Here is an 18,936-nt window from a genome sequence, read left to right on the forward strand (position 1 = left end):
CGCTTAGCTCTCGGGTTGACCGATCTGGAGTCCTTAGGAGCAGCAGGAGCAGCAGCAGCTACAGTGGAACGCTGAACATGTTGTATAGTGCTGGTGATGGCGTTCAACTCTGACATAGTCGTGATGTGATGCCGCTTACCATCAGAGTCAAGCACCACAATTCTGCCATCCCTGGTCCAACACTTTGCCAGCCCAAACCGCTGTCGTGCCGCAAGAAAGGTCTTATGCCGACTTTTGATCAGAAATTCCGATAAAGTCACGCCAGTACCCTTCAACTTCGTTTTCGCAGACCAAACAGAGTCTCGAAGTGACCAATCTCTAAACTTAATAAGTAAAGCACGGGGCTTGTCACCCCCAGCCACTCCCAAGCGATGACAGCGACTAACAGATCCAGGAGACAACTGTGGCAATTTAAGATGTTGTGAAAGAATGTTGCAAACTGAAACGTTTGAATCCTCTTTATCATTCTCTGCAACACCGTGAACAAGAAGAATTTTCCTCCTAGACCGCATCTCTATCTCATCCTGTTGTCTCGCCAGAAGCTCTGCCTGCAGCTGGAGATTTTCCAAAGCAGTCAAAACAAAAGATCGAAAAGCTGCAAACTGGGAGTTAATGTTTGATGACGGACTTGTGGCTGGAATGGCTCCTTTTAACTCCTTCTGGAATTCCGCCATCCTGGCATTGAAGTGGTCATTGATATCACATAAGCTTCTTTTAATTGACTCCATTATAGTGTAGTTTCAAAAAGTGAATGTGACAGTGAGAACTTTAGGTTATATGAGCACACTGTCAAAACTGGGGATTTTCTGTGCAAATAATTGATGAGAAAGCTGGCAGGATTAGGGTATTTAAAGGTACATTATTTGTAATTAATAATCACTTAATGTAATTTTAATGAAAATTAAAATCAGAGCAATAAAAGTTACAACTTGTTTGTTTTATGCCTACCCACAGAAAAAAAACCTTACCTTAGTAACGTCATAAAATCGGAACATTTAATAATATTTATTTATAAATAACTATTCCGTGGCGAGTTATTTTCAAAAATTAATAAGAATTTAATTAAGTAACCACGTAGCCGAACAAATGATGCTCGAATTAAATTAAGTAACCACGTATCCGAACAAACAATGCTCTTTCAATATAGTCTATGGCTGTGAATGACATAGACATTCGTTACGCGCGTTTTTTTAAATATGCAAAATTAAATGTATATTTTCAATATTTCCGAGAGATTTTCTTAATATTTTTTTTCGTAAGAACCTTCTCTTAATAATAACAAATAAAACAAAAAAAGAATTAGTGAAATCGGTCCAGCCATTCACGCGTGATGCCGTGACCAAGGAAAACGGGTTTCATTTTTATATATATATATATAGATATAGATAGATATAGAAGAAGATATATTTTAACTTAAATTGCTGCACCAACCCGTTCCTTCCTCTTTCCTAACGTCAAAGGTTGACTGAAAGAGATCGCTTAAGCGATAAGACCGCCTTTGCACGCTCTATTTTCTATTCTGTTTATGTGTTTACTTTGTATAAAATAATAAATATAAATATATAATAAATAAATAAATATACTACGACAATACACACATCGCCACTTAGCCCCAAAGTAAGCGTAGCTTGTATTATGGGTACTTAGATGACTGACGAATATTTTTATGAGTAATTTACATAAATACTTTTAATATACAGATAAAAACTCGAAAACATCCATGTTCATCACACAAACTTGTTACAGTCGTGGGAATCGAACCCACGGCCATGGACTCAGAAAGCAGGGTCGCTGCCCACTGCGCTAGTCGGCGGTCAATTTAAAATGCGTGTGTGCAATAAAGTTTTCAAACCAGACACTGAATAACACTAAATAACGGAACGGTTCGGAAATTTTGCATAATCCAAAATAGGCAGTAATAATGTATTAGCTAAAAGAATTTTAGTTTTAATAGGTAAAAAGTTTTTCCACCGCCCCAAACACCGAACAGCACCAAAAATTTTGCGACTCATTTGAGAAACGTGTGGTACCCAAGACATAGTATTATCTATAATGAGTCCAAGATTCCTGACCGAAGTACTAATCGGAATAGCCGTACCATCAAAGAGAACTGGCGGTAAACTATTATACAATATGGAAGAAAGGAAATAACTACTGCCTATAATAATAATAGTTACTTGAGATTTATCTGCATTTACCCGAAGACCAAAGGATCGACACCAAGCCGTTATATTATTCAAATCAGTATCAATCAAAGTACTTGAAGCTTCGTTTGAATTGTCGCTACTCATCGCAAAGGCCAAAAAAAGCCACACTGTCGGAGAAACTCTCATCAAACCCTCCTTGTTGAAAGCAGCTGATATTGTACTGGGATCAGAAAGTTGTAACGTAATAAATGTCTATTTAATTTTATAAATTAATATTGTTGGAATTTGCGCGCGGGCAATCTTCCGAAATGTCGCGAAACTGGCATCCCGGCGCGAGGGGAGCGGTGCGCGTGGACCAACCGCGCTCGCGTCTTTCTAACTTCGCACGGCACGGCAGTCGCCCAGGTCTCTGCTAGAGGCTGGACGCCGCGCGGCCGCTGTGCGGCCGCCGCCGCATTATTTCTTTTTACGACTCTCACCTGATTGCTGTTTTTGCCTTAGACCTTAAGGATACTTACCCTCGAGCTATCTAAACCCCGTGTATCGGGTAAGTGTTGAACGATTCCTTAAAGTTTAGACGTTAGAATATCTTTTAATTAGGTACATTACACATGCGGGTCGGCCATTACGCTCATTGCCTTTGTTCTTTGTTCTCGCACATTGACCCATGCATCGATCATATTTTGGCTTAATCCTTGCATATTCTTTGTTAAAATTTCATCTAAATGTTTTAATTCCTATTTTTTTTTATAATTAACTTTCCTATTACGATAAATTCCCAGATTTTCATACTATAGTAGTTCTCTGTATTTTGCTAATAACCTCACGTACCTTTTGCTATTTGCTATCTTTTATTTAATATTAGTCTTAATGTCTTTGCCCCACGTTGGGCGCCAGTGATACGGTTCAAGTTAGGTCTATATTAAAAGATGGAACACGTCATCACAAATTTATTTAGGGTAACAAGGTCAGCGGTCGTGGGTGAAAGGGCCCGTCAATTAATTCGCTTCCAAATTCTGCAGTGGGCGAGTACTGCCCTTGTAGCCGTTGATTGCGTGGCCCAGAAGAAGCAGGCGAAGACGAGGTGGTCTTCAGCTGCACCCGGAGATCGGCGTCGGAGGTGACGTCGACAACAACAGGGAGTGATACGGTTCAAGTTAGGTCTATATTAAAAGATGGAACACGTCATCACAAATTTATTTAGGGTAACAAGGTCAGCGGTCGTGGGTGAAAGGGCCCGTCAATTAATTCGCTTCCAAATTCTGCAGTGGGCGAGTACTGCCCTTGTAGCCGTTGATTGCGTGGCCCAGAAGAAGCAGGCGAAGACGAGGTGGTCTTCAGCTGCGCCCGGAGATCGGCGTCGGAGGTGACGTCGACAACAACAGGGAGTCGAACCCGGAACTTGGGACGAGGCAGGCGGAGACGAGGTGGTCTTCAGCTGCACCCGGAGATCGGCGTCGGAGGTGACGTCGACAACAACAGGGAGTCGAACCCGGAACTTGAAACTTGAACTCGAACCCTGGAATTTCCGTCCAGCGTGTGAAAAATAATTCCGCTTCAACTCGTCTGATTGCAAACACGTGGCTCAGCTAAGCGGCAAGCACTGCGCAAGATGGCGGATGCGTTGTTCACAATCAGACGGAGTTTACATTATGAGAGCGTGAGAAGCATTAAAATAAAACAAAAGACATTAAGACTAATATTAAATAAAAGATAGCAAATAGCAAAAGGTACGTGAGGTTATTAGCAAAATACAGAGAACTACTATAGTATGAAAATCTGGGAATTTATCGAAATAGGAAAGTTACTTATAAAATAAAATAGGAATTAAGCTGCAGATGAAATTTTAACAAAGAATATGCAAGGATTAAGCCAAAATATGATCGATTGCATGGGTCAATGTGCGAGAACAAAGAACAAAGGCAATGAGCGTAATGGCCGACCCGCATGTGTAATGTACCTAATTAAAAGATATTCTAACGTCTAAACTTTAAGGAAACGTTCAACACTTACCCGATACACGGGGTTTAGATAGCTCGAGGGTAAGTATCCTTAAGGTCTAAGGCAAAAACAGCAATCAGGTGAGAGTCGTAAAAAGAAATAATGCGGCGGCGCACAGCGGCCGCGCGGCGTCCAGTCTCAGGTAGAAATTCTGGGCGACTGCCGTGCCGTGCGAAGTGAGCTAGCCGCGAGCGCGGTTGGTCCCCGCGCACCGCTCCCCTCGCGCCGGGATCCAGTTTCGCGACATTTCGGAAGATTGCCCGCGCGCAAATTCCAACAATATTAATTTATAAAATTAAATAGACATTTATTACGTTACATATCCCCCTCGCCCACCAAGGATTTCACTCCACTTAAGTGAAATCCGCTAGGACTCTCAGTAACGTCCGTACAATACTCATTCAGACCCAACTTTCAAATTCTCTCATACTTCACGCATACAATGAAAGCAACAGTATTTGTATCTGAAATACTGACGCATCCTTCCACAATTAAAGTTAATGGTTGTAAGAAAACCATAGACTCTTGTACAAACTTAGTTATAGATGAAATAACGAATGGCGATGAGAGGAAAATAGCATAATATTGTGTATTAAAAGGTAAAAAAAAAAAAAAAACTAATTCAGATAGGAAACTAATTTGGCAATACGCGTGATTTTAAGTCTTTGACATGCCAGGTTCCTAGATCCTTTCCAGTCATGTCTTGTAAAACATAAACTAAAGGAGACTTCTTAGCAGTTATTTTAGCCTTAATAAATTTAGGAGCTAGTTTTTTTGAAAAAAGGTTTTCCTTGTTGCTAAGGAAGTAAGCACGCTTCATAACTACGTCACCAACGTTAAATTCGGCAAACTTACGGCGCAAGTTATAGTGGGAAGTATTTTTTATATGAGCCTGCCAAAGTCGAGATTGAACAGTGTCGAAAATGGTTGATAGGCAACCCAAGTTTTCGACATAAACATCTCGAGGTAAAAACAATACTTCACTATCAACATCCACACTATCAGTGTAGTGTGTTCCACAAGGAACGAGTTCGCGACCAAAGACTAAGAACGCGGGTGTGAATCCGGTAACTTCATTAACGGAACTATTGATAGCGAACTGAACCTTAGGGATAAACATATCCCAAGATCTATGATCGTCCTCTACAAACGTGGAGATGCACGTTATAATAGTTCGATTATACCGGGTATACTTAGGAGTGTAGTGGACGTTGGGGATTGCATATTTTTTAAATAGGGAATCCGCCACTTTTCCACAGAATTGGGTCCCGTTGTCCATAAGAATAGTCTGTGGAGTCCCGTGTATAAGAAACACAGACTCTTCTAGTATTCTAGTGACAATGTCCGCAGTAGCCTTTTTTATTGGGAAAATTAAACAATACTTTGAAAAGCAACACGTAATAACTAAGATATAGTTGTTGCGTAATTTAGTAGTTGGTAGAGGACCCATTAAGTCTACCGAAATCATCTGGAACGGTCGTGAACAATGTTTCGGACGACCCATCTCTCCAAAAACCTGATGATTTTGAGACTTATAGGATAAGCATTTGTCACAAGTACCTATGTATTTCACGACATCTTGGTGCATGCCAGGCCAATAATAACGTAAGGCAAGACGACGGTAGGTTTTAAAAATTCCCATATGACCAGCCGTGGGTTCATTATGGTTTTCCGCTATAATTTGTTCACGGAGCTCAGATGGGACCACTTCCTTCCACGAAAATTCGTTTGTAAGTTGGCATTTATTTTTAGATAAGCGAAAGAGACTATCATTTTTAATTAAGAAATTTGTAAATTTTAATGGTTCGTTTAGACAACCATTATAGGACTTTTTGTACCAAGAGTCTTTAGTGTTCAAGTAAGATTTGGAAGTACTAATGGCACTTACAGGGACGCTTCTAGAAAGAGCATCTGGAATGACGTTATCGACGCCCCGGCGGTGTTTAAGAATAAAGTTAAATGCCGATAAACGTACACCCCAACGAGCTAAGCGACCAGTAGGGTTGCTAATAGACAAGAACCATTTAAGTGCGCTATGGTCAGTATAGACTGTAAAGGTAAGGACTGTAAAGAACGACAGCTAAGGTCTCGCGTTCGGTTATGCTGTAATTGCGTTCGGCTGCAGTCAATGATTTACTCATATAGGCAATTGGATGTTCTTTGCCATCTATGGACTGAGTTAACATTGCGCCGATGCCATAGTTACTTGCATCCGTATGGACCTCGAATGGTTTGCTATAATCCGGACAAGAAAGTACTGGAGCTGAGACGAGACATTCTTTAAGTTTTTGGAAAGCGTCGTCAGCTTCAGAAGTCCAGTTAAAACCAGATTTAGTACCTTTAACAGATGTTAGTTTATTTAAAGGCCCCGCTATGGTACTGAAGTTAGGAACGAAACGCCTGTACCAAGTCGCAGTTCCAAGGAAGCGTTTAAGATCCTTGCGACACGTAGGTGTCGGAAAATTTAGAATCGCTTCGACTTTACTTGGATCAGTACGTAAGCCATGGCTGTCAACCACGTATCCTAAATATTTTAATTGAGAAGCAAAGAAGTTACACTTTTCAAGGTTAATGGTTAGGTTTGCCTCCTTTAGCTTATCAAGTACACGCAAAAGTAGGGTCACGTGACTATTAAAATCTTTTGAAATTATAATAATGTCGTCTAGATAGGCAAATACCTTAAGATCAAACTCAGAAAATAGAAGATCAACAAGTCGCTGTTGAGTCGCAGGGGCGTTTGTAAGACCAAAGGCAGTTCTTTTAAAACGATACGTACCCCGACCAGGAACATAGAAGGCGGTCTTATCGCGATCCTCAACGGCAATAGGTATCTGCCAGAAGGCTTTTGAGAGATCAATGCTAGTCAAATAACGTGCATCTCTGAGATTGTCAAGGATCTCGGAGATATAAGGAAGGTTATAAGCGTCGCGTTTGGTGACGGAGTTAAGTTTGCGGCTATCAAGACAGAACCGAGGTTCACCGCTCTTTTTAGTTACCAAAAGGACAGGAGACGACCAGGCGCTCTCGCAAGGCTCAATAACGTCAAGGCTTAGCATTTCGTCAACTTGTTCAACTAAAATACGTTGTTTCTCCGGTGACAACCTATAATAACGTTGACGAATCGGTTTAGAGTCTCCGGTATCAATGTGATGAGTGATAAGACTCGTTACACCGAGTCCTTTATTTTGAGACGAGATGTCATTATACTGTTTGACAACATTATCAGCTAGCTGTTTTTCAGCTTCTGACAAGTTACTATAACCTTGTATAAAAGTTTGATGTGAAGCATCAGCTGTAGGATTAATATTTATGTCAGCCATTAGAACACTGCTAATATATTTAGGGCAAAGTTTAAATTTTCTCCAGAAATCAATACCTAAAATGAGATTTGGCTTAATTTCTGGTATTACTAAAGCTTTTAAAATGTGAAATTGGTCTTCAAAACTAATTGGTACATTAATGAAGCCAATGCTTTGCAACTGTTGGCCTCCAGCTGTCGTAACTGAAATGCAATTTTCCTTAACTAGAGGCAAGCCAAGGAGTTCATGCATTCCGTTCCCTAGAATGGTTATGCCAGAGCCGGAGTCTAAAAGACCGGAAAAAGTCTTTCCGTTAACTTGAACCAATACATAAGGTCGATTGTCCTAACTATATTGTTTATCGAGAATTGAGTGAATTTTGTAGGTCTTAAAATAAAAACTGATGGTTTGAAGCCAGTCTTGCCAATCTTTTGCGACAGCTTCATCATCCACACAATTCTCAGATACTAGTTTTTTATTTTGGATGTCTTATTTTTTGTGCAGACAGGGCAATCAGGTGTCTTAAAGTTTTGCAGGCCGCAGACAAAACAAAAAACTAGTATCTGAGAATTGTGTGGTGGACCAAGTTCCGGGTTCGACTCCCTGTTGTTGTCGGCGTCACCTCCGACGCCGATCTCCTGGTGCAGCTGAAGACCACCTCGTCTTCGCCTGCCTCGCTTCGTTCAAGTTTCAAGTTCAAGTTTCAAGTTTCAAGTTTCAAGTTCCGGGTTCGACTCCCTGTTGTTGTCGACGTCACCTCCGACGCCGATCTCCTGGTGCAGCTGAAGACCACCTCGTCTTCGCCTGCCTCGCTCCAAGTTCGACTCCCTGTTGTTGTCGACGTCACCTCCGACGCCGATCTCCTGGTGCAGCTGAAGACCACCTCGTGTCTCCGCCTGCTTCTTCTGGGCCACGCAATCAACGGCTACAAGGGCAGTACTCGCCCACTGCAGAATTTGGAAGCGAATTAATTGACGGGCCCTTTCACCCACGACCGCTGACCTTGTTACCCTAAATAAATTTGTGATGACGTGTTCCATCTTTTAATATACACTAACTAGAACCGTATCACTGGCGCCCATCCCTAACTTTAATCTTTTTTAGTCTTCTTAATAGACTATAACTTGCCCAGCTACACTGGCGCCCTCTACGTGGTAATAATGGTCATTATTTTGCTTCCAAAGTTTGTAGTGGTAAATTTGGTGTGTGTGCTTTGTTTTTTTTGATATATTTGTGAAACGTTTTTTTTTTTAATTTTGGTTGCCAGCAACTAAGGTGTACGTATTACATACCTCTAATTAACTCTTTTCAATTTTTTAATTGCTTAAATTTTATTTGTCCTTACGTACACAATAGTTGCAATAATAATTTTTATTTTGATTATTTTGCTTTTCGAATCAACCAAGACGTTATTTAATTTAAATTAATTTGTAACAGACGGAGTATTTAGTTTTTTTTTTCTCGTAGCGATTCGTTCAACACTTAACCGTTTTCTTTATTTTTTCTGTTTGTCAAAAAAAAAAAAAAAATTTTTTTTTGTGATGGCATTCGAAGTTAAGTTCTTGTCACTTCAGAAAGTGGAACTCGAATACGAGGTTGCTATCCGTGGGGAAACTCCTCCTTTTTATCTTTTAATACACAATATTATGCTATTTTCCTCTCATCGCCATTCGTTATTTCATCTATAAATAAGTTTGTACAAGAGTCTATGGTTTTCTTACAACCATTAACTTTAATTGTGGAAGGATGCGTCAGTATTTCAGATACAAATACTGTTGCTTTCATTGTATGCGTGAAGTATGAGAGAATTTGAAAGTTGAGTCTGAATGAGTATTGTACGGACGTTACTGAGAGTCCTAGCGGATTTCACTTAAGTGGAGTGAAATCCTTGGTGGGCGAGGGGGATATGTAACGTAATAAATGTCTATTTAATTTTATAAATTAATATTGTTGGAATTTGCGCGCGGGCAATCTTCCGAAATGTCGCGAAACTGGCATCCCGGCGCGAGGGGAGCGGTGCGCGGGGACCAACCGCGCTCGCGTCTTTCTAACTTCGCACGGCACGGCAGTCGCCCAGGTCTCTGCTAGAGGCTGGACGCCGCGCGGCCGCTGTGCGGCCGCCGCCGCATTATTTCTTTTTACGACTCTCACCTGATTGCTGTTTTTGCCTTAGACCTTAAGGATACTTACCCTCGAGCTATCTAAACCCCGTGTATCGGGTAGGTGTTGAACGATTCCTTAAAGTTTAGACGTTAGAATATCTTTTAATTAGGTACATTACACATGCGGGTCGGCCATTACGCTCATTGCCTTTGTTCTTTGTTCTCGCACATTGACCCATGCATCGATCATATTTTGGCTTAATCCTTGCATATTCTTTGTTAAAATTTCATCTAAATGTTTTAATTCCTATTTTTTTTTTTATAATTAACTTTCCTATTACGATAAATTCCCAGATTTCATACTATAGTAGTTCTCTGTATTTTGCTAATAACCTCACGTACCTTTTGCTATTTGCTATCTTTTATTTAATATTAGTCTTAATGTCTTTTGTTTTATTTTAATGCTTCTCACTCTCTCATAATGTAAACTCCGTCTGATTGTGAACAACGCATCCGCCATCTTGCGCAGTGCTTGCCGCTTAGCTGAGCCACGTGTTTGCAATCAGACGAGTTGAAGCGGAATTATTTTTCACACGCTGGACGAAAATTCCAGGGACCAAGTTCCGGGTTCGACTCCCTGTTGTTGTCGGCGTCACCTCCGACGCCGATCTCCTGGTGCAGCTGAAGACCACCTCGTCTTCGCCTGCCTCGCTTCGTTCAAGTTTCAAGTTCAAGTTTCAAGTTCCGGGTTCGACTCCCTGTTGTTGTCGACGTCACCTCCGACGCCGATCTCCTGGTGCAGCTGAAGACCACCTCGTCTCCGCCTGCCTCGTCCCAAGTTCCGGGTTCGACTCCCTGTTGTTGTCGACGTCACCTCCGACGCCGATCTCCGGGTGCAGCTGAAGACCACCTCGTCTTCGCCTGCTTCTTCTGGGCCACGCAATCAACGGCTACAAGGGCAGTACTCGCCCACTGCAGAATTTGGAAGCGAATTAATTGACGGGCCCTTTCACCCACGACCGCTGACCTTGTTACCCTAAATAAATTTGTGATGACGTGTTCCATCTTTTAATATAGACCTAACTTGAACCGTATCAAAGTAAACAAAAACTTTCACAAATATCTCTTTCTGACAACACTGTCAAACGTCGCATTGATGATATGGCTGAAGATATTAAAAATCAAGTAGTGGAGGCCGTGAAAGCGTCAACTTTTTTTGCAATACAGTTGGACGAGAGTACGGATGTTGCACAATGTTGGCAACTGATAGTTTTCGTGCGATACATACAAAACGAAACAATTAAAGATGAGTTGTTGTTTTCTAAAGAGTTAACGACAACTTCGAAAGCGAGTGATATAATGACAGCAATCTCAGAATTCTTTAAGAGACATGAATTGTCATGGACAAAGTTGATAGGCGTATGCACAGACGGCGCTCCGGCAATGCTTGGATCTCGCTCAGGATTCGTACAGTAAGTCAGAGAAAAAAATCCGAACGTAATTACCATTCACTGTTTTATACACCGTCAAGCCCTGGCGGCTAAGACACTTTCAAACGAACTCTACGATATATTAAAACTATGCATCAAAATTGTAAATTATGTTAAAAAGAGTGCATTAAATACGCAGCTTTTTAAGGCCCTTTGTGAAGATTTGGGCACAGAACACAAGACACTATTATTTCATACCGAAGTGCGTTGGCTCTCGAAAGGTAATATGTTGGTAAGATTATTTGAACTTCGAGATGAAGTCATTCAGTTTTTAGAAATTCAAAAACAAAGTGAATTATTGGTGGAATTCAGAAAACCATGGGTTCAAGTAGTATTTGCTTATCTATCAGATGTGTTTGATTCAATGAACTCATTGAACTTGAAATTACAAGGTGGAGATTCGAACATAATCTATCATCGGGATGCCATCACGGCATACATTGAGAAGTTGCAACTCTGGAAACGCAAAATTTTGGCATGCAATTATTCCTGCTTTCCTAAATTATTTTTGATCATAGAAGAAGTGCGCTTTAAGGAAGTTTTGGATGAAACTGATACCACGAATAAAATATCAAACCATTTGCAGCAGCTCACTGAGGAATTTCAGCGCTATTTTCCGAACTCATGCGATAATAACATTTATCGATTGGCGACCGATCCTTTACACGTCGATATAGACGCGTTGCCCGATATGTTCCAAGAACAGGCTTTGGAAATTAAAAATGATTCTGCTGCCAAATATGATTTTGAGAAAATGGATAAGGCACTATTTTGGGTAAAGTATCTCAAAGTTTATCCCAGCATAGCAGAGGAAGCACTAAAATTGTTTTTACCTTTTTCGAGCACATATTTGTGCGAAAAAGCGTTTTCGACAGTGGTAGTAATTAAAACAAAATACAGAAGCAAATTAGATATTGCAAGTGACCTACGTTGTGCGCTTTCCTCAATAGAACCCAGGATTGGAAAACTTGTCAAAAATATGCAAGCTCATCCATCTCATTGACTCTTTTTGATTTTTATAATAAATAATTAAAAAAAAAAATGGACTTTATTACCTACCCTTATTTTATTTTACAACTGCGTGTCGACTTGCACTTACTACATCAAGGGATGGGGGGCGAGGGGATTTTCATTTTAGGCAGTAGGGAGGCGTGATAAAAATTACTTTGGGAACCCCTGGTCTAGACTGTAGGCTAAGTACCTGGAGACCCGGGGTTGTGATGGAAACGGCTGGGATGCACCTCAACCGGGCCGGGGCAGCTCGCCGTAATAAAATTGTAAACAACCTTTGATGTCATGCCCTCGTCCTTATGAAGGCATATCTAAGCAATTACTAACTCAAGATTGAGTTCACATTTATATTGGCTCTTTACTTTATACACCCTTTGTATATTAGTATCAAGTTTTTTTTTTTAAAAGAAGGTAAGTGGGTACTTATTTATTTAATACTTTTATTTTCGTTCTCATTTTTAGGTTATTTATTGAGTTTTATATGAAGACCTCTCAGGCGCAGCGGTGAACGCTATGGTTTAAAGTTAGAGGTCCCTGGTTCGATTCCCAGCCGGACCAGTTTGGGAATTTATTATTCCCAATTTTCCTCTACTATGGTCTGGTGGGAGGCGTATGCCATGGCTAGTTCCCTACCTCCCTACCGATAAAGACGTGCCGCTTGGCCTTTAGTTGAAAGCGAAAGGGGTAATGAGTTAAATACTTCCTAACAGGTTAGCCCGCTACCATCTTAGACTGCATCATTACTTACCACCACGTGAAATTACAGTCAAGGGCTAACTTGTAGTGAAAAATAATAATTAGATACTTACTTTTTAATAGTTAGGTATTAACAGTTTACTTTATACATAACTAGTTGTCCTGGCGAACTTCGTATCGCGGATCTTTTTTTTGATGAATGTTATATTTCAATACTTATTATCCTATTCCAACGATTTCCATGTAATTTAGTATACAGGGGGTTTCAGGGTCGAAATCGATCTAGCTTGGATTCATTTTTAGAAAATGTCATTTTATTTGTGTTTTCCGGTGATAACCGATTTGATGCAGACGAAGTTGCAGGGGTCAGCTAGTATAGATTAATATCCTACAAACAGTTCACTGCTTTTTAGAGGGTTTGCCCTTTATAGCCACGTTAGCAGGCGGGTTGGTGTTCGCAAAATATGGTAGTAGTAGCACAGAGTACGCTGCTGTCCACACTCTATTATATTCCCTTAGTCGCCTCGTACGAAAACCGCGGGAAGAGAAGAGGTGGTGACAACAGTATTCTAATCAAAATTCAAAATTTATTTAATAACAGTAGGCCTAATTAATAAATATACTACGATAATACACACATTGCCATTTAGCCCCAAATTAAGCGTAGTTGTGTTATGGGTACTGAGATAGCCGATGAATATTTTTTTTATGAATATAATACACATAAATACTTGTCGCAGCCGGAAATGAGTACGGACACTAAAATGAAACGCAAACGCGCCAACTAGCGGCTAGCACGCATCAACAGTTTTGGCGCGCTTCGACAGAGTCGTGACGGGGTCTACTGACTAGATTGGGATTATTAATTAGTTGGGACTCAAGGCAGAAAGACGTCGTCACGGAACTGTCCTACGTTTCTCTTAGTGGTTATTATTTTAAAAGTTTGCTATAACGATATTAGTTAAATTCAGTGTAAGAAGTTAAATTCAGTGTTCGAACAAAGCGAGTCAAATTTAAAGGTGTTCTTATTGCACGATACCTGAAAATTGCCCACACGATGTCGGACGGATCAAGTTAAATCCGCCCGATCCTACATCAGAAGTGGTATCGCATCGTACAAATGAGAATCACACCGAAAACAGTGAAACTCAATGGTAGCTCTGTAGTCTGCTATAAGTGCGGAACCCAGGGCCACATCGCCAGCCGCTGCACAGCCAGCGGACCCAGTGTCCGAAACCCGGTGGAGAAACGTGTTGACATTTGCGAGGTCAAGCCCATCCGGAGTGCTAAATCACTTTGGTGAGTATTTTAAATTTGACTTTGACTCAGGAGCTGAGTGCTCATTAGTGACAGACTGTTGGGTGTAAATTAAGAGGCAAACGAATTAATAATTTGATTTCATTAGTTGGTATTGGAAATAAAAATGTACACAGTACTTTGCAAATATTAAGTCAGGTAGAAATTAATAACTTCGCGACTGAAATTTTATGTCACGTCTTGCCAGATGCTAATTTACGTAGTTACATTATGATTGGCCGTGAAATTTAAAAAAATGGGTTTTGCGTTAGCGTGACTGCAACGAAACTTACTTTGGCGAGAGAAAAATGTAAACGCGTGTAACGCAACGGATGTTTGTGTGCCTTACAATAATTTTGACCGTTTTGACACTGATGTTTTAACCGACAGGCTAAGCAAGCTGGTGAATATTTTAGAGCTATATTCCGAATATTTCATTAACGGTTTTCCAACTACCCGCGTGAATACTGGAGAGTTAGCGATTAGGCTGATAGACCCCAGTCGAACAGTACAGAGACGACCTTACAGGTTATCTCCGGATGAACGTCAAATTATGCGGGGTAAATGAATGATTGCAAGCCAAAATAATTCAGCCTAGCGATTCGCCTTTTGCTAGCCCTGCCCTTTTAGTGAAAAAGTCTGACGGGTCTGACCGGATGTGTATAGACTACAGGGAGTTGAAAATGAACACAGTACCAGATCGTTATCCACTCCCATTGATTTCGGATTAGATTTTAAGGCTACACGGTGCCAATTTCTTTACAAAACTAGATTGCGTAAATTTAATTCCTGTTCAGGCTGAATCAATTGAACGCACCACCTTCATCACTCCTGACGGACAGTATGAGTTTGACAATGCCCTTTGGTCTCCGTAACGCAATCTCTGTTTTCCAGCGCGCAACCATTAATGCTCACGGTGACATCGCTAATCAATACGTGGTAGTATACGTCGATGATATTTTACTTGTATCAGACTCAATTTCCCAAGGGATAGAGAGGCTGCATGTTGTGCTCGATAAGCTCTCAAAAGCTGGGTTCTCGCTGAACCTTAAAAAATGTTCTTTCCTCAAGACGCGAGTAGAATTCTTAGGGTATGAGGTGTAGAAGCAGGTGAGGTTAAGCCTAATAAGCGTAAAATAGAAGCTCTGTCGTCATTACCTTCGCCCCCAAACTATTACGCAGGTGAGACAATTTGTAGGTTTGGCTTCTTACTTTCGTGCTTAACTTTTCGCGCCTCTTGGGTCCGATCTATAAGCTCACTTCAGGTAAGTGTCTATTCGAATGGACGCCCAAATGCGAGGAAGTACGACAAAAGGTAATTGAAATATTGACTAATGAACCAGTGCTTATGATTTTTGACCCAAAGCACCCGGCTGAACTTTATACGGACGCCAGTGCAGAAGGATACGGAGTAATATTATTTCAAATTGTAGCAGGCAAGCGTCGGCCAGTGGCTTATTTTAGCAAACTTACGACGCCAGCTGAGTCGAGATACCACTCATATGAATTAGAAGCGCTCGCTGTCGTCAATTCGGTAAGACATTTTAGGCAATACCTACAGTTCTAACAGACTGTAACTCGCTAAAGTTACCACGCAATAAAATCGACTTGACGCCACGAGTTCATTGGTGGTGGACCTATTTACAGTCGTTCGATTTTAACGTTAAATACAGAATCGGTAAGCAAATGGCGCATGCTGATTTCTTTTCACAGAACTTGCTACCATTAGCTCCTAGAAATTAAAAATTGACAAGGTGGAACAAAAGCGGGTGAATGTAGCTGATTTATCCAGTAATTGGATTCTCGCAGAGCAGCAGCGAGATGAGGAAATTTAAAAAATTATTTCCGATCTCTACCAAGTTCGAGAGCATGAGCCGGTATGTACGTAAGTTCGTGGATAGCTGCGTGACCTGTAAAATAACTAAGCCTCATTCAGGTAAGGTACAGGCCGAACTTTACCCCATTCCTAAAATTGCTATCCCATGGCATACTGTGCATATTGATGCTACCGGTAAGCTGAGTGGAAAGAGTGGTAATAAGGAGTATGTGTTCGTGATGATCGACGCGTTTACCAAGTACGTATTACTCTTTCACACTAAAAATATAGACACCAGGAGCAGTGGAGGATAGGATAGGTGGAGAGGATAGTGTGGCATTATTCGGTGCTCCCGTACTCACGGACCAAGGTCGTGGTTTTGCCAGCAAAGAGTTCCGTGACTTTTGTGACAGTAAGAACATCCATCTTCATCTTATTAGTTATCCAAGTAGAGAGGATCATGAGTGTACTTATATCCATGTTAACAGTTGAATCTGACAAGGATAGGTCATGGCAAGATTCTTTAGGGGACTTGCAGCTCGTTTAAACTGTACCGTCAAGCAGTGAGAGTCAAGAGTCAGCGTGAGTAGATTTTCAGTCGGTGAATTCGTTTTGATTGAAAATGAAGAACGCAATCAAACAAAACTAGATGCTAAATTTAGAGGTCTGTTTCAAAACTTAGAAGTCTTAGATGGAGACCGATATGTTCTGAAGTCATTGATTAATAAGCGTATTTACAAGTATGCGCATGATCGTATTAGGAAGATGCCTGAGGGCCAAGTACCATTGAGATTGTAGATAAAGACGAGATAGATGATTATGAAGAATCTAGTTAATTAAATGCACAGGTTCGCGATTCGTTGGGTCGGAGACTGTACCAGAATGCTGTAGCCGTAGCCTAATAGAAATCGGTGTCTGCTCTTTGAGTAGTCCGTGGGTAAGCGGTAGGCGGTAGTTCTGGGTAGTACAGTCGGATCTTGCCTTGTAGCAAAGATCATAGAGTCGAGGGTAGACTCTGGCTTCCCGTGGGGAAGTGCTTAGCAAATGTGGTTGCTAGAGCTATGTGTGGACCGCGAATGTGTAACCTGGTGCTTGATCAAATTATTTTGATTGATTTTAAGAGGATTTGTGCTCTTTTTGATTAACAATGCTCTATGGTACATGGACTCAGTAATCTTTGGAGTTTTTGTAATAATTTTGTCTAACTAGTGGGGAAAGAAACATTGTTAAGCTTTGGTTTATATTTGAGGGTTAGTTTAGAGGGTAAGCTGTAAAGGTTTTGTTTGGGATGATGGTTAAATTTGTCAACAAATTTTTGTTAGTAAAAATAAGCAAACTAAAGACCATATTTTTATTTTTTGAAGCGAGGTTGTTAGAAATAGGATGAGCCGAACGATAACAGTGCTGGTGTGTTTTGTTATCACATTATATTTCAGATTAACACACGAGGGCGTGTGTCATGCAGGATGGCAGTGTCGCAGCCGGAAATGAGTACGGACACTAAAATGAAACGCAAACGCGCCAACTAGCGGCTAGCACGCATCAACAGTTTTGGCGCGCTTCGACAGAGTCGTGACGGGGTCTACTGACTAGATTGGGATTATTAATTAGTTGGGACTCAAGGCAGAAAGACGTCGTCACGGAACTGTCCTACGTTTCTCTTAGTGGTTATTATTTTAAAAGTTTGCTATAACGATATTAGTTAAATTCAGTGTAAGAAGTTAAATTCAGTGTTCGAACAAAGCGAGTCAAATTTAAAGGTGTTCTTATTGCACGATACCTGAAAATTGCCCACACGATGTCGGACGGATCAAGTTAAATCCGCCCGATCCTACATACTTATAATATACAGATAAACACCCAGACACTGAAAAACATTCATGTTCACCACACAAACATTTTCCAGTTGTGGGAATCGAACCCACGACCTTGGACTCAGAAAACAGGGTTGCTGCCCACTGCGCCACTCGGCCTAATTATAATATAAGAAACGTCAAATATGTCTGTTTGTAGTAACTTTACCACTAGTTCAGAGAGCAAATTCTACCGAGGAGAAGCCGGCAAGAAACTTAGCACTTAGGTACTCTTTTCCATCATCTCTATCGATTTACTGTCACCACACGAGCTAATTACGAGTACATGTCGGAGTATCGGAGGTCACAAGTCTGCGAAAGCGCGCAGGTGCGACAGCGTGCCCCGCTATCAGGCGAGGTCTGGACGGACGTCTAGTCAGGTTTCTTCGTTAATTCAATAGCGAGCGTCACTTCAATACCCAATATACACGGCGAATGTATATGAAAATATTTACAAAGAAAAATAGCCAACTACTAACGTTTATATTTGCAAAGAGAAAAGAATATTGTAAGAATTACTGAGGCTCGAAATTTGGGTGTTATCTTAGATTCTTCACTGCACTTTGAATCCCATGTGTTGGAAGCCGTTCGAAATTCCTTTTTTAGGCTTAAGTTATTATATAGAATAAAACCGTATATTGGTGTGGATCTTAGAAATAAACTGTGCGAGTCATTGGTCCTATCGAAGCTCAATTATGCTGATGCTTTTGCGGTCACGATAACTGGGTAGAACTAAGAAGCTTATACAGCGTGTTCCAAATGCATGCGCCCGTTTCTGTTATGACATTTCACCAAGAAGTCATATTACTCCTTATAACGTGAACCTCTTAAAAATGGAAGAGCGAAGAAAACTTCACTTCGCTACTTTGCTATTTGGGGTGATAAATAACGGTGTCCCGGAATACCTACGCGAAAAGTTGAGGCGGATAGAAAATCGGTCGGTTAAGAAGCATTGTCCTCAATCGTTTTGACGATGCCACGTCATAAAACTGCCGCCTTTTGCGGCAGTTTCAAATTCACTGCTACTAAGTGTTGGAATGACTTGGCACCACCCATACGTAATATACAAACTGTTCGGCTATTTAAAGAAAAACTCAAAGCACATTTGCTACAGCAACAAAATAATGTATAGTTCCTAAATCAATATTAATGAGGCTTTCTTTAAAACAGTTATTTTTCCGTATGCGTTTGTGTGTGAAAAACACTATAGTAGCAGGGCTGTAAT

At 40.9% G+C, this 18,936-nt stretch overlaps 1 protein-coding gene across 1 annotated transcript; it reads left to right on the plus strand.

Annotated features, from left to right (window-relative positions):
* The first annotated feature begins 2,052 nt into the window (after positions 1–2,052).
* Positions 2,053–12,042, plus strand: LOC120636770 (zinc finger BED domain-containing protein 5-like). The gene is made up of 5 exons (XM_039908333.1): positions 2,053–2,116; positions 2,246–2,388; positions 9,264–9,355; positions 10,650–11,021; positions 11,352–12,042. The coding sequence occupies exons 1-5, from the start codon at positions 2,053–2,055 to the stop codon at positions 12,040–12,042; spliced, it is 1,362 nt and encodes a 453-aa protein (XP_039764267.1).
* The last annotated feature ends 6,894 nt before the right edge of the window (positions 12,043–18,936 follow it).

This window comes from Pararge aegeria (genome assembly GCF_905163445.1).
Source record: "Pararge aegeria chromosome W unlocalized genomic scaffold, ilParAegt1.1 SUPER_W_unloc_1, whole genome shotgun sequence".
In the NCBI taxonomy this organism is placed as follows: Eukaryota; Metazoa; Arthropoda; class Insecta; order Lepidoptera; family Nymphalidae; genus Pararge; species Pararge aegeria.

Excerpts from the sequence above, each read along its gene's own strand:
- LOC120636770 (XM_039908333.1), top strand. The coding sequence starts at position 2,053 with ATGAGTCCAAGATTCCTGACCGAAGTACTAATCGGAATAGCCGTACCA. Across the intron at positions 2,117-2,245 it reads ACCATCAAAGAGAACTGGCG|TATCAATCAAAGTACTTGAA; the intron begins GTAAACTATTAT and ends TATTCAAATCAG. Across the intron at positions 2,389-9,263 it reads TGGGATCAGAAAGTTGTAAC|TTGAGTCTGAATGAGTATTG; the intron begins GTAATAAATGTC and ends AGAATTTGAAAG.